Here is a 15,183-nt window from a genome sequence, read left to right on the forward strand (position 1 = left end):
CAGCCATACCTCTGTGTCCCCAGCTGCCTCTGTTTCCCCAGCTGAAGGTACTGCATCTTGTAGAGCAATAACGCTCCCTGCAGACACTGAACAAGCAGCACCAGTGCTCTGGTAGCTCAGCAGAACACCTTCCACAGGTTTCCTCTGGGTAGATCCCCCCAGCAGATCCCCCAGTCCTGGGGTGCACAGAGCAGGGCTCCTGAACGCTCCTGCTTTGCGTTCCCTATCCCCACCAGCAAGCCTAGCTTGAAGAAAATGATTCTTGGGCCAAATTTTATAACGTGTGGCATCCTTCTGCCTTACAGCAGCAAAAAAAAAAAATATGCGCTTACAGCTGCCTCAATCCTGATGGATTTTTTCCATATGGAACAAATGGTGAAGCAGAAAGGGTAGAGGAGTTTGGAGGTCCCCATTCCAAGCTAGCACATCTCAGTCTCCTCCGGCATGGTCCATGCACTCCTCTCTTCCCAAATAGCTCAAGTCATGACACTTTTCCCAATGGGAACAATTTCAGTGCTCACCACCTCCACATTGGGGGCCACTGCAGTACTTGGTCCTGCATCAACCACAGTTTCAAAACCAGTTTCCCGGTAGGGAGAGAGGAAAGGCACACTGGGCCCACCGCCATGTTCACAAAGCATGGGACAAGAAGGGAATCCCCCTGGTAGCAGCTCATGGGAATGCAGGTTTTCAGTTCATCCTCCATCAGAGATAATAAAGACAGTCACATTGAGAAGCAGCCAGGGAATAAAGGCCAACAGCTTCATTCTCTGCACACAACAGCAATGGAAGAGCAGGAGCAGATGTCCAAGAGGAGCTCTTGGGTACCTGGCCGAGATGAACCACCAGCTGGCCTCCACCACCACTGCTTGTTCTCCCCTTTGTGCTTCAGGGCTCTGTTTCTGCTTCCAGATCCCAGCTGAAGCCAGACACAAACATGAGGAGTTCATCCTGAGCCTCCCAAAGCAGAAAACTCCAGCATCCCAACAAGGCTGGAGGGAAGGCCACGTTCCAGCACTCGCCGTGGTCCACCGAGCCACCTATTCATCCCTGCGTTACTTGGCAGAACCCCAACAGCAACAAAAACCCATCAAAGGACCTGGGAAAGCAAACCAAGCTGTGCACAGATGAGATGAGCTCCAGCTGAAAAAAAGATTCGATTGGCTTGGCAAGAGAGACGAGAGCCTGATCCCCTGCTGAGTCGATTTTGAAAGCTCCACTGGGGTTTTTTAATCCAGCAGGAGATTTCTGCCACCTCTCAGGGTTTGAGCATTTTTGTGACAGACCTGCGGGTTGCCAAGCAGAAACGAACTCAACTCCGTCAAGCTCCTATGCAGGCTGACACGGCCTTTCCTCTGGCACCTCCAGAACAAGTCGGCTCTTGTAGGAAGGCAGAAAAATGTCAGCTTAGATATTCGCCCACTGTCTGGGCAGGGGGATAACACAACGTGTTGGGCTGACGCAAGTTTTGGCCCATTACTCGCTTTGCTCGATGAAGTAAGGGCTGCTCCCACACAGCTCTTCTGTCCTGACCACCCAGACGGGGGGGGGAAAGCCTAGGACATGCCAACAAGCAACACAGCAGGGACATGGGAAGTAAAGGATTGCCATAACTCCAAAATTACATTGTGTGAGAGCTAAAAGCTCTCTGGTGTCACTTACCATCCTCTGTCTCTTGCCAGACGATGCCCTCCAGGTTCACGCTGGTCCCAGGCTCGCAGGGGCCCAGGCACTCGGGCTCAGTGGCCAGGGCCACATCGCAGGTGTTCACTCCCACTGAGCGCGTACGTACCATGATCTGCTCGCAAGGCGACGAGATGTCGTTGTTGACGACTGGGACAAGGAGGTGCAAGGGCAACACCGCAGGTGTAGAGACCGGAGACTCCATCTGTGGGGAAGCAGAAACACAGCAGTTATGGTCAGGAATACAGGGAAGGAGAACAAGTATCAACAGGCATCTACAGTCTTGGAGAACCTCAAGCCCAGGGCTGCCACCTTCTCAGTGCTTGTGCCAGCAGGCAGTTCAAGTCCCACACCCCACCAGAGCACAAGGATCTCACAGGTCTCTCCCACCCTGGCGTGCCCATACCCACGTAATCCTGGTACTTTGCAGTCATACAGATCACACCCGCAAGTGCCTCCGCAGGAGATATCTGTGCTGCTTGAAAGAGCGTGTGCCAAGTTCCTTCCCTGACAGCTTCTGCCCATGTAATCATCCTTGGTGAGGATGCCTTTTGGCTATTACTTAGATGTTAACACAGTCAATAACTTTGGACCTGATGGCTCATTAGAAGAAAAAAAATTACAGGCTTCTGCTCAACTGGCAGGACAGGACAAACGAGTAGCGGTCTCCCTCCAGCACCCATGAAAACCAGCATCCTCCTCCTCCTCCCAAATCTACCCTGTGACCACCTGGAGACACAGGCATACGGATCACATCCCTCATGTCTATGCAAGTATCCACTTCAGAGCCTGATCTGGCTGACAGCTGAGTCAACTGCACCAGCCATCGTTTGGTGGTGGGCTTGCAAAAGCCAACAAGCCACCATGCCAAGTGAAAACACAGCCAAGTCACCCTGCTGCGGACAAGCCAAGGTCCTTGGCCACTCTGCCACGCTAGCAGATTACCAGTGTTAGGAGTAGGATGGCTGGCAGGCTGCCTCTGCTGCTGGCCAAGGGAAGGGAAGGGTGGAGATCTCCCTGTCCTTTAGGGTTCATCAGCCAAAGCAGCCAGTCAGCCATTCCCTCGCCTCGGCTCACAGGGATTTGCAGCAGTTTGGGGGCTAGCTGCTCATCCTCTGCTCAGACCTCCTCTTCTTTACAGTTTATGATCTTGATAAGATACTGAGCAAACCTCAAAAGAGAAGCAGACTGAGGAAACTAATCACATCATCAGTGAGCGATGACCTGGGTTTCTGTTTCAAGCAGGGGAAGATCCAGCACTGTACTGCGAGATGTCCTCCTGCGTCTCTGCTGAGGATAGATTATAACCCTGGAGAGGCTAACCTTGCTGGTCACCAAGACTGGACACAGACACCAGCTCATGACCACTTCCAACCTCATTGCTGGATCTCCTTGGCCAATGCTGCTGACAGCCACCAAACAGGCAAGACTTGAGCTGGCATCCTGGTCCTGACCAGCTGCTAAGATTACCTGCTCCCTCTCTTGCTCATGCACCTCTATCCTTTAAGCAAGATAAATAACTCCAGCAGAAGCTTGCATGTCCGACCTCACCTCACAATACAGTGCCAGTGGCTGCAGCATCCCAGTGCCTCATCAGCTCGTGACCCCACAAAGCCTCTCCACATCCTCAACGACACAAACACCGTCCACAAGCAGAGAAGGTGCGAGAGGCAAATCCCTACACAGAAGAGCAGAGAGAGGAGGACATCACATCCACCCTTTGGCTTCTGCCTGCTCCCATCAGGGTGGCTGCAGGCAGAGGACATGAATGTGACCCCTGCAGAGAACTCAGACTTTCTGGCTCTGCCAGGGCAAGTGGATTTGCTTTTCCAGCAGGAGAACACAAAGCACCTACTGCCTGTGTGCCTGCAGTCCTCTCCTTGTCCTCCTGCATCTGTCTTCTCTCTAGATAGCTTGCCAGCACACATCCACCCCCCTGAACATTAAAGGTGGCCTGGAGGTCTCAAGCAGCAGTAGCTGGACTACAAGGCCTCTCTGCTGGCAGCGCAGCTCATGCTCCACAGCTCTTTTTTCCATGCGCTGCCTCCAACGTCCCACCGGCAGGACCAGTTTTCCCCCAGGAGCCCATCCCCAGCTCCTCATCACCACCTGTCTCTGAGGCTGCCCCATCTGCATCCCATGGGATTTGAGATTTCAGTGGTTTTGACACAAAAGAAGCCCCATGAGCCTGCCGGAGAGGAGGGCTGCAGTCCCATGGACAAATCTCACCCCCAGCCTCCTCATCCTGCACATCCCTGCAGATCCAGAGCAAGAAAGATGCTCAAAGGAAGTGTGAGGGTCTTTTGCAGGGGCTCAAGGAAACAAACTGCTCCTCAATGCCATGTTTTGCAAACCAAAAGCAAGTCTCCAGCAATGAAACAGCCGGAGAGGAACCAGGCAGGGCTGCCCAACTTTGGTGAGCAGCAGCAAGAGCCCAGGCAGTGATGGGGAGCACTTGCCCCCATCACCCCAGGAGCAGCAGCTGTGTGTGCCCACCGAGGACCAGTGGGTTTTGAAACCATCCAGCTTCCTTCCACTTTGCGACAGAAACCACAGAGCAACACAGGAGTGTTTAATTACAGTTCCAGCTCTGCTAATTATCGCCCGGTCACATTCGTAATCTGCATTATGCCATGGTGCATAATAAGCAGCTCGCTGAGATCTCTCTAATAAGCGAGGTGGCTTGATGAGATTTCATATTTCACCCTGCACTGGAACAAACAGAGCCTCATTTAGCAACCGCAGGGAGACAAGCAGCTCTCCTGCTCCCATGCCCAAAGCTCAAGAGCAGAATGAAAAAGCCCAGGGTGGCTCCCCAGGGGCAAGGGCAGGAACAGAGCTGCCTCGCTGGAACACATCTGAAAAAAGCTGAAAGCCACACCAGAGGGAGAGACAAATGGATCAATCCCTGAATTCACACACACACACACCATCCCCCCAGGCGTCTTATCTCCCGGTGCCACGTCTTTTCATCCTCCTGCTTTACTGAGCAAGGTCAGGAGATTCACCCGCCGGTGGCTGGAGGATGGCTGGGGGCAGCTGAGGCAGCCCCGGCTACCACGGGGCAGCCCCGCTAGCCACCCTCGCCCAGCTCCCTCTGCTGGGCTAGGAGCCGGGGGAGCTGCCGGCACCAGGGCCAGCGGGCAGCGCTCACACCCTCGGGCGGCGGCTTCCGCGCCTCCTGCAGCCGGCACGGCTGAGCCAGCAGAGATCTTCGGCTCCCCAGAGCAAGCCCTGCACCCTCCTGGCTTCCAGCTCCAACGCATGCCGCCCCCTGAGCAAACCACTTAATGCTTCTGGGCCCCAAATCCCCTTTGCAGAAGGAAAACTTATTTCTCTTTCCTAGCTGGGCAGGCTCGAAAATTAAATGCTGGCGAATGCAAATGCAGCCGCTACGTGCTCGCTGCTGGAGGGAGCGGTCAGGTCTCCAGCCGCCCCTCTGCGGGAGTTACGTGGGGTGAAGCTTCCCTGTACCGGCGCTGGCCGTCCATGTCCGCCTGCCACTGCCTCCCCCGATGAAAGCCCTTTGTGTTTCTCGGAGGCTTTCCCATCACGAGGAACGTGCTTTCACCACCGCCAAGGACAGAAGTGGAACGGAGCCAAGCCCAGGCGGCGGCCAGCACAAGCGCTGCTCGATAGGGAGAAAAGCAAATCCACCGAGAGTCCCGGGTGACGCGGCTGGCGCCACACGATGCTGGTGCTGAGGAAAGGGCTCCGGGTGGGTAATTAAAACCTACCCCCCATCACAGCCCTCACTCAAAGGCAGGATGGGCTCCCACATGAAGGGAAGCACAGCAGTGGGTGCTGGCACGGGGACATGTACACAAAGCAGCTCCTGCCATCTTAGAGATGTGCCAGTGTGGTTTCGTTAACATCAGTCACCACTAAGGCGACTTCACAGCAGCAATTAGCTACCAGGAGAAAGAGGAGGGCACAACAGAAATAAAAACACCATAGTAATTTTGATGCCAACCCCTAAACCACCCAGACCACCCACCCATATGAGTATTTTGGTTTGCTCCTAACAATCAAAGTCAACCAGGCAAGAAAAGTGCATTTTTTAGCATGAAAGCCAACAGGGATGCCAAAAACCCAGAGAAAAGCAACCAGCAGATATTTGTGGTGCATCCAGGACAGGGATAGTGCGAACAACCACATGGTGGTACAGCACCAACAGAGCTGCACTCTGTTTGTCAGCAAGGACCTTGCAGTAGTCAGCATGAGACCACTGATGCATCTGAGATGGTGCTAGGCTTCCAGTGTATCCCACATCAGCAAGTTATGCAGCACGGTGGCCCATTTTTCTCATCTAGAAGGGTCCTTCAACTGCTGCAAACACAGACAGACAACAAAAGGCAAGGGGAAGCCTCATTACTGGTCACAAACCCTTAGCTGCTGTCTGTCAGGAGACAAAATATGGACTAAAACTGCTCCATCACAGGAGCACTGCTGAAGGCTAGCAGCCAACACTTCCCACATCACTGCATGCCTCAGCCCAATGTTTGGGAGCTTTCAAAGTGTCACTCTTGTCCTGCTCAGTCACCACATCCCCAGCAGCTTTGCTTTTCCAGAGGAGGGCCTGGGAAAATGAGCTTCCAACTCCTTGAAGAGATACAACCAGGTAGCAGATCCATCCAGTTGAAGAGCATCTTTGGTGGGCACCTCCAAACCTCAAAACCACAGCACCCGAGGTGCCTCTCCCACACCACTGGTGACCTTGGAGAGGATTTCAAAGAGGAACCAAAGTCTTCTCCAATCTGACCCCCAAAGCTGGGTATGCAGAGTCTGAAGACAAATCCATTTGTTGGCACCAGTGCCCACCACACTTACAATTCAAAGTTGAACTGTCTGGCAAGCATTGCTCAACCCACCCGAAGCTCCTGGTCACATCTTCCAGTGACAACATCCCAACACACTGGAGGCACGCAACCCCCGGCAGCATTGAGGAGGCTCCAGAGACCCCTTCCTCAAACAGCACAGGTGGCAATAAGGGTTCGTTAGCTGTTTGCTGGCTGGATTGCTGGATTTGGCTGGACCCCAGCAAGAAAGTAGCCAACAAAAGTTTCCAACAAAACCCCGTGTGCAGGGAAACAAGGGTGGCACAAGTGTCAGGTCCAAAGACGGAGCCGGGATTGTGGTCTGGGGCACTGATCCTGACACCGTTGCGCACTGCCCTTCCCCTCTTGCTAGCGAGAGGCTGAAGTTGCTGTCAAAGATGTAAAAAAAGAAATCTGTTTTAGAAGAAAGTAACCCTTCACTGAAAAAACACCAGCTTAAATAAACGAAGCCACTTGTTTCTATAGACTGCAGGAACACATCCAGGGAGGACATCAGGTTTCCTAGTCAGCAAATCCAAGCCCACAGGACATCAGGACAGCTGGACCAAGAAAACAGGAGGATCATCATTTCTGACAGCCCCCTCCAGCAAGCAGTAAATGCTGAAACGAGGAAGGATTAATGCTTCCACACGCTGCAGAGAGGAGCAGGCTCAGCATCACACTCCCGAATTCGCTCTGCAGAGACAACAAGCAAGCATGGGACCTCGTGGCCAATGCCGCCACCAGAAGAGCCAGACAATCTGCATGGGAACTAAGGACTTTTAAGGAGCAGCAGTCCCAGCTTCCCTCCTTGGATGATGTCCTTGGGAGCTGGCAAGTAAAGCCAGCCCCAGGCTGCACGGCAAGCTGGGAGGGAGACCGTGAGTGCACAGCCAGACAGTCTGGACTGGCTCTGCCACCCAGGACTCTCACAGTAACCCCTGAAACCAAACCAGGAGAGGCCAATTCCCCCCCCCCCCCCCCCTCCCCCCCAACCCCATGCTCCTTGGCAGCTTTTCCCTGGTGCTCCTCACCATCTGCTCTCGTCCCCCCAGACACCTGCTTGAGATTCACAGCATCTCCCAGCCACAAGGCTGTTGACGGCACAGTGTGACAGGAAGGCTCTGCCTACAAAAGGCTGCCTGAGTGTCCTCTCCTGGCCCTGTCAAGCACCCACGTCCCAGCTCAGAGGTCCAGCTGTCTCCTGTGTGGAGGGGCTTTGCCTCCATCCATGCAAACCCCTTCCCTGGCCGACAAGTCCCTGCAGAACGGCAGAAGGAGATGGTGGCCAAACAGTCGGCACAACACAGCATGCCGGCTGGGGTCAGTGGGCACATTTTAAACTCAGACTCATCTTTATCTGGACATTTTGGTGAGGACCTGGCTGAGGAAGTCTGCCCTGGTCACACATCAGCTGGCCACAAGAGCTGGCCTAGAGGAGGACTTCGGCAATTAAGCTCACAGCCCCCACTGCCAGCACCGCTGAAAACAGACCCGCTCACAGTTAATGGGTACATCAGGGTGCAACAGCCCATCTGGTAATACCGGAGGTACAACCTCCCACCACACCAGCGACGAGGGACTGATCCAAACACCCAGGTGATGCAGACAGTCATACGTCTATCAACCCTAGCCACACTGCTGGAGAAATGCAAATATTACCCAGCACGACCTCCGACAAGCCGCTTTCTCTCTCTGGCGGAGAGGGGAATAAAATCCCTGCTTGAACACAACCAGTCTTATCTCAGTGCTTGCAGCATTTTGAGATCAAGAGGAGGCAGACGCCACAGAGGCACAGTCTTGCATATTACCATGTCTTCAATAAAGCCAGGAATAGTACCCAAGGCAGACGTGCTGGCACCAAGTCACCTGCTCCAACCACTTTCAAGACTGTAAGATCTGCTCGGGGTGGGGGAAGGTGTTTCCAGTAGGAGAGATATAGTGACAGCAGCGATGAACGGGGACAGTTGACATAAGCAAGAAACATGGGAAAGAAGAAATCCGAGCTGGAACCTCCTGGCATTGGTCACACCAGTTGACTGAGGATGTGTTGTTGGGGTCTGGGTTCACCTACCAAAAACACGCAACATCCCAAGGAGCAGCTGCAGCAGGCTCATCTCCTTTACCAAATTAAAATGTGAATCAGCTTGGCCAGTGCTAAGAAGGGGAAAGATCCCATGCAGAAAAGCACTAGAGATGTGTCTGGGTCAAGGAAGGGCAAAGATGGTTGGAAACATGGAGCCTGACCACAGCAAGCATCCTTTGTGTTGACCAGCTCAGCCTTTGGCCCCTTCCTCAGCACCACTGCTACCATGCAGAGGCTGCTCCTGGTCCCCAGAGTCATCCTCACCTGCAGCAGTGCTGTCCTCTGATGATGGCAAGCCATATCCCACTGGGAATCCAGGTCTCCCAATAAGGTCCCCCACCCCATACCCACCTTCCCGTCAAGATAGCCAATATCACTGACACATGCTTAGCTTCCTACATAGCTGCTCTGCCTCCAGCATCCCCTCCGCCACTGACGCCAGCCATGTGTCCTTCAGGCCTGGATACTAAGTGGAAGAACCACCACGGGGCAAAGTCTTGCTTTTATTTATTTTCTTTCCCCCAAACCCAACAAAACCAGGTACTTCTACCCAAGCAGAAAAAGGATCCTTCCCCACCACGGGAGACAGAGCAGGCCCATTTCCTGGGGACCTTTGCAACCACTGATGCAGCCCAGTTCCTCAGTGCCTCCCTTCAGAGACGTGCATGTTGTCACCTTTCTGCTTTCTGAGCTGGAAGCCATCATCTGTTCCCCAGAACTGGCTCCTCAGCAAGGTCCCCAGCCCTGTGCCCAACCTTCTTGCAGATGACAGCTCTTCAAGTCCCTGAAACCCTGCCCCAGCTCACAATGACCATCTAAACCGGGCTCCACCAGCTGCCATTCCCCAGCAGCTCCCAACCAACCACCTCCACATTCATTTTCTGGTCTGTTCCCACTAAAAGATGTTCACATAGGCAGACCAGAAGCAAAAGGACCAAAGCCACGATGACAGCGAGGCAGGCACATTTTCTGCTTTGGACCACATGAGATTCACGCCCAAATCTGAGCAGTGCTCAAATGGCCACCGTTAACACTAGCACTCTTTGACCAGCACATTAGAGCAGGCAAAGGAGCAACATAAAAGGTTTCACAAGTGCCTTGGTGCATGAATCTCCCAGAAGGACATAATTTCAGGCGGCCTTTCACAAACCACTTGCCGCAGTGTGATGCAGCTCCAGCCGCTGTTAAAAGCCCGCTGATAACCATGGCTACACCAGCCCCGGCCAGAGGATACAGAGGTTGCAAGCAGCCGAGCTAGAGACAGCACTAAAACCCAAACGCACAAAGCAGGCAAGGGAAATCACATGAACAAGCAGTACTGCTGTGGCAAACTGCTTCAACCCTGCCATCTCCCCGGTGGGTAACAAGATCTACGGGGTCTGTCCTGCGCTACAGAGCACTCTGGCCGGGATCCTGAGCACCAGGCCACCAGGTTCATCCAGGAACGACCTACCACCCAAGCAGCTCCACAGACAACTCACATGTGACAGAGCTTGGCATCTCGATTTAGACATGTCAGCAGGTCTGCCTTGCCGTGAGCGTGGGCAGTTCTGTACCTCCAAGGAGGCTACAAAGAAAGCAGTCAATCTCTGTGTTTAAGGAGAAGGACAGTATGCTTAAACTGAAGCTCCTACTGCAAGCATTGCTATTGCCATGCCCACGCCAGGTACACACCAGCATGAGCCCTGGACAGCAGGCTCCCAGCTAGAGGTCCCCATGCAAACATTCCAGGCCAGGTCCTTCTCGGAGGACACCTGACTCCTCTACCACCTTCAAAGAGTTCAGAAAAACACAGTACTCCCAGTCTGCTGCGCACCATAAAAGAGACTGAAAATGGGCCCTCTGGAGATGATGAGAACCCAAAAGTTACCCATAAAGCTTGACCAGGATTAGCAACCAAGGACCGCAAGCCAAGGCAGACGCTTGGTAGGTCAGGGCTGAGCGCGGGGAGTGGGCACAGTAGCCCAGCTGTCGGTTGGGAAATGGCACAGTTCCACCTGCCTGGTTCAACCTTTTCATTTTTTTTCCACCCAATTTTTCTCCACCTCAGCCTTGCAAGTCCAAACCTCCAACATCCAGGCGCTGTGTCTGCTGGCCCCCTAGAAATTTGCACCAGAGTACAGCCACAAAAGGACACACACCTACATGCCAAGTCAGAGCATTAATAATTAAATAATTTAATTAATTTATGATGCCCATTCAAGCACAGTGTCTTGCACAAAGTTCTTCTCTCTGGAAAGCTGCAGTATATATAAGCCAAGCAGAGGGGAGACAGCTCAGGATTTCAGTATAAAATTGGACTCCAGTAAACGTAGAAGGGAGGAGATGGATCCAAGACTTGCAGCAAAAATGAACCAGGCTCATCTAGGATGGACTTCTCTGCTTGCTGGGTGCACAGTCCGGGGACCACCTTTCTCCCCATCCATCCCAGTATCCAGAGCAACTGCTCTGCTAGTGCCTGTTCCCAGGTGAGAAGGGGCAAAGCCCAGCCCACAAGACACCACATCCACCCTGCCACTGCTGCCAAGCCAAAGAACCCACGATGCACGGATGCAGCTTCATTACACTGCTAAGAAACCAGCTTTTACATCTGATAACGCACAAAAGATGATGTAAAAAAAGGCCTTTGTGTTTTCAGAGAAGAGCCTAGAAAGAACAGATGGGGTGTGGGGTGAAAGATGGGCTTGACTTGCAGTTGTTTTCATCAACCAAACTGTAAATGTGGCATGGGGACAGATGTACCTTCCACAAAAGCCAGAACTACAGCATTGCATTGCATCTTCCAGCATCCAAGGGCTGCAAATGAGTCCAAAAGCAAGTGTCAGTCCCACTTGGAGTCATGTGCAAGAAAGGTGGAAGGAATACAGAGTTATAGACATACATAAATCAGTCGAGCATTACCCCAAGGTGGTCCTGCCAGAGATCTAGAAAAAGATCATCTCCAAGATGCTAACTTAGCATCATTGAATTGTTTGGTTTGGAAGGGACCTTCAAAGATCATCTAGTCCAACCTCCCCCACCACGGGCAGGAGGGACACCCTCCCCCAGCCCAGGCTGCCCCCAGCCCCGTCCAGCCTGGCCTTGGGCACTGCCAGGGATGGGGCACCCACAGCCTCTCCGGGCGGCCTGTGCCAGCGCCTCGCCGCCCTTACTTTAAAAAATTTGTTATGTTCACCCTCCTCCATCTACCCTCTTGGTCTTCGTCCATGCAGCGTGGCCTAGGGGTTCCACTGAGACAGCACAGAGGGGCAAAGCAGCATCACCAAGCTGGCTTGGCTATGCTTGCCCTATTTTCCATAGCCACCGGGAAAACCAGTACCAATGAGGTGAGACCAGCTTGCAGAAAAGACCCAGAGGCAGAGCCAGGAGCAGCAAACAGTACCTCACTCAGCCAAGTACAAAACCAAACTACACCAAACCATCCTTGCCTCCCTCAACCCCAGTTCAGCTGGGGGACAGTATCGGAGAACAGGGAATTTAATATTGTCCTGACAGCTCTTTTCAGGAGAGCAGTGATTGCACTCAGCTCTGGACACCTCATAACTGAAAAGGACACAGATAAACTGGAAGAAGTTCAGAAAAGAGGAACAAAAATAACAAGGCTAAAGGGATTGGTTTAGAAGAGGAGATTAAGAGCTAAATATGGATAACTTAGTTCTGTGACAGCTATGTGGGGACACAGCTGTAACCTACAAACACGTGGGGGATGAAAACATCCAAAGGAGAGAGAGGAACTACATAAAATGATGCGGAGGGTGACAGCAAGGAGGAATGGAATCAGTCAAGGACAGGAACATTCAAGAGAGACATTGGCCCCAGCATCCTGGCAGTGAAATTGCTCCTAAGCTCACCTGTATTTTTCAAGTGGGAAAATCCTTTATCCTTCCACTGGTCTCCTCCTTCCCCCTTCCCCACATCTCTCCACCAGAACCACAAAGCAGCCACATCGCTCCCCATGGCACTCCCTCAGCACCCCAGTGCTGCTGACACCCCAGATCTGCCCCCCGTGGCGCCAACGTCATCACTCATGGAGCTCCCAAGACACGGCAATGGTCCTCATCCTTTCACAGAGAGCCAGCATTCAGCATTTTCAGACTTGCCCGAGTTCGGACAAGGCACCAGCAAATCTCAGCCTGGCCAGATTCTGGCAGGGTTATCTTCTCTTGAGGTTCTTCCATACTGCAGCCGTGATAATGAGCAACACTGATGAGCGAGCAGCTTCAGTACAGAATTCCACCTCTATAGCTGGACCAGGAGCTCTGTGGGCAAGCAGGTAAGAAAAAGTCCTCTCAAACACACTGGTCTACCTACAAATGGCAGCCAGCGAGCTGGAGTACTTTTCTAAGGCAGTTCTGCACAAGAAACCCTGCAGCTACAAACAACATTTGGTCCTGAAGGTCTTGCAGACCCTCGTCTCCAAGGTGTGAGAAGCCAAGCTGTGTGCTCAGCACTCATACCTGTAAAATTTGCTTGGGGAAGGGGTGGGAAGGAAGGAGACAACACACAAGGTCCCTGCAAAGCAGGGTGCACCTCCTGAGCCACCCACACAGCTCCTGGAGGAGCTTTAGCACTGGGGGAGCATGGCTTTGAGGGCACCAGTGGGCTGCAGCCAGCTTCAACGCTTGCCTTGGTGGCATGCTGAGAAGCATCACATCCCACTCACTCCCCTGTCCAGACCGCTGGGTGCACGCAGCCGTGGATCCGGGAGTAGAGAAGCAAATCCATTCCCTGGGCACTGCATTCGGAGACTTGCCAGCCCACTGCACATATGCCATAAAAGCAGGAGCATTTTACACACACATTGTAGCCCGGTATTCACGGCTCCTGGAGAGACTCAATTCCAGGGCGAGACGCACGCATTTCAGATGTGATAAGCAGCAAGGTCTAGGAGGAGTTTCAGATCTATTTATCCCTCAGGCAAGAGGAGCCATCTCCCTTCCATCTATTTAATATTAAAGACCTATTTCGGTATGATTTTCACGTCCCAGCCCCTGCAGGCTGCACATTTAGGAAGCTGCCCGCTTGGCTCTCATCTCCTCTTCTTTGTAGGTTTTGCTCAAGTTGCCAGGAGAGATCCTGGTGGCTTCCAGACACAAAGCCAGCTCTGTCCAACGGCCTGACAGGGAGATTACAGGAGGGGAGTGAGCAAGAAATAGGCCCAGTCACATGACACATGAGGATGTGGGTGAGCAGGAGGTGCGTGTCACCACGAGTGCCCTGCACCAGGTGGCCACAGAGCAGGGACCAGCCCAGTGCTGCCCTTTGGGGACTCGCATCTGGAGAAGCAGCTCTGAGTCGCTTGTCGAGGACATGCTCCCTGGCACACAAGATGGAAACCTCAAACTACGATGGGGGATGACAAACATCTCCACTTTTTGTGCTGGGTCCCACAACTGCATCTCCCCCCACTCCCCAAATCCCAGCCTTCCAGTAATTTTTCTTAAAACATGCTATTTTTAAGGCAGCACAAGCCAATACTCCCATGCTGCCGATACACGCTGTGCTCTCCCCAGTCCCTCCAGCAATGGCTTGCACACGTGCCCATCAGCTCCCACTGGGAACACACAGGCATCGGTGCCTGCAGGACACAGTGATTTCCATAGAAAGTTTTTCAAGCCGATTCCCAAGGATTTTTTTTAATTATTGAAATCAAGCTGCTGCCTCTCTAACCCCCAAGCAGAACGATGCCCAGTAGCACACACCGACCCCAAAGCAGCACAGCACATACTCGTATTGCCATGAAATCTCTACTAATGAGTCACAAGAGGAGGAGGAGGAGGAGGTATGAGCTTTGCACGTGAACCCATGGGCTCCCATTGCCTACCATCACGCTGGCTTTTAATCCCAGCCTCAGAGATGAGAAGCAGCTCTCCCTTCTTTGGCTCAAATGTCTCCTGATGCCTCCGGTCTGATCAAAAGCATTTGCCAGGAGGAGGGTGAGCCAAGCTAGGCTCTGCCCCGGGATTGTGGGTTTTGTCACACCAGGAGGAAGTTCCCACCCTGAGCCAGGCTTTGCCAAGGAGCCTTCCTACAGTGCAAGTCTGGTTTGCACCCACTGGGATCAATAACGGCAGCTTTACTCACAGTTGCAGCATTCAACACTGCGCATTTTTAACACCCTGAGCACAACGGTGTCGAGCGAGGCACCTCCACTCCCACCGACCTCCCCGCGTAGCATGAGTCAAGCTGCGGACAATCATCCTGGGTCCGGTTTCTCCTGCGCTGCCTTCACCAAAAATATACCCTTGTGTCAGCTGCGGTGCCTTGCAAATCCCACGCTGCCAGTGCTGCCGTGAGCCAGTGCCCCAGATGCTTGGACACAGCTGGGCTGTGATGCCTGAAGGTCTCACCCAGCAGGTTTTGTGCTGACAACTGACAGCCGCCGGCGGTCGAGCAGCACAACTGCAGAGGATCAATCACTTGCAGGGAAGCTGAGCAACGAGGGAGAAGAGGAGACAAGCTAGAGTCGAGCCAGACCATAACTCATCACCTGCAGAGTACCTACCAGCCAGAGAGCAGTGGAGCCAGGCTGGGGGCTTTCAGCACATCTAAGGGAGCAGAGCTTCGTGATTCGCATCACAGGACTACACCGCCCGC

General features: G+C 53.2%; 1 protein-coding gene across 2 annotated transcripts in view; it reads right to left on the bottom strand.

Moving 5' to 3' along the window:
• ZNF609 (zinc finger protein 609) overlaps positions 1-15,183 on the bottom strand; it is a 74,614-nt gene that overhangs the window by 15,389 nt on the left and 44,042 nt on the right. For both annotated transcript variants that reach the window (XM_040599583.1, XM_040599582.1), the window contains exon 3: positions 1,663-1,888. In XM_040599583.1, the coding sequence (XP_040455517.1) occupies positions 1,663-1,888 (226 nt within the window). The remainder of the gene's footprint in view (positions 1-1,662; positions 1,889-15,183) is intronic.

This window comes from Falco naumanni, chromosome 7 (assembly GCF_017639655.2).
Source record: "Falco naumanni isolate bFalNau1 chromosome 7, bFalNau1.pat, whole genome shotgun sequence".
NCBI lineage: Eukaryota > Metazoa > Chordata > Aves > Falconiformes > Falconidae > Falco > Falco naumanni.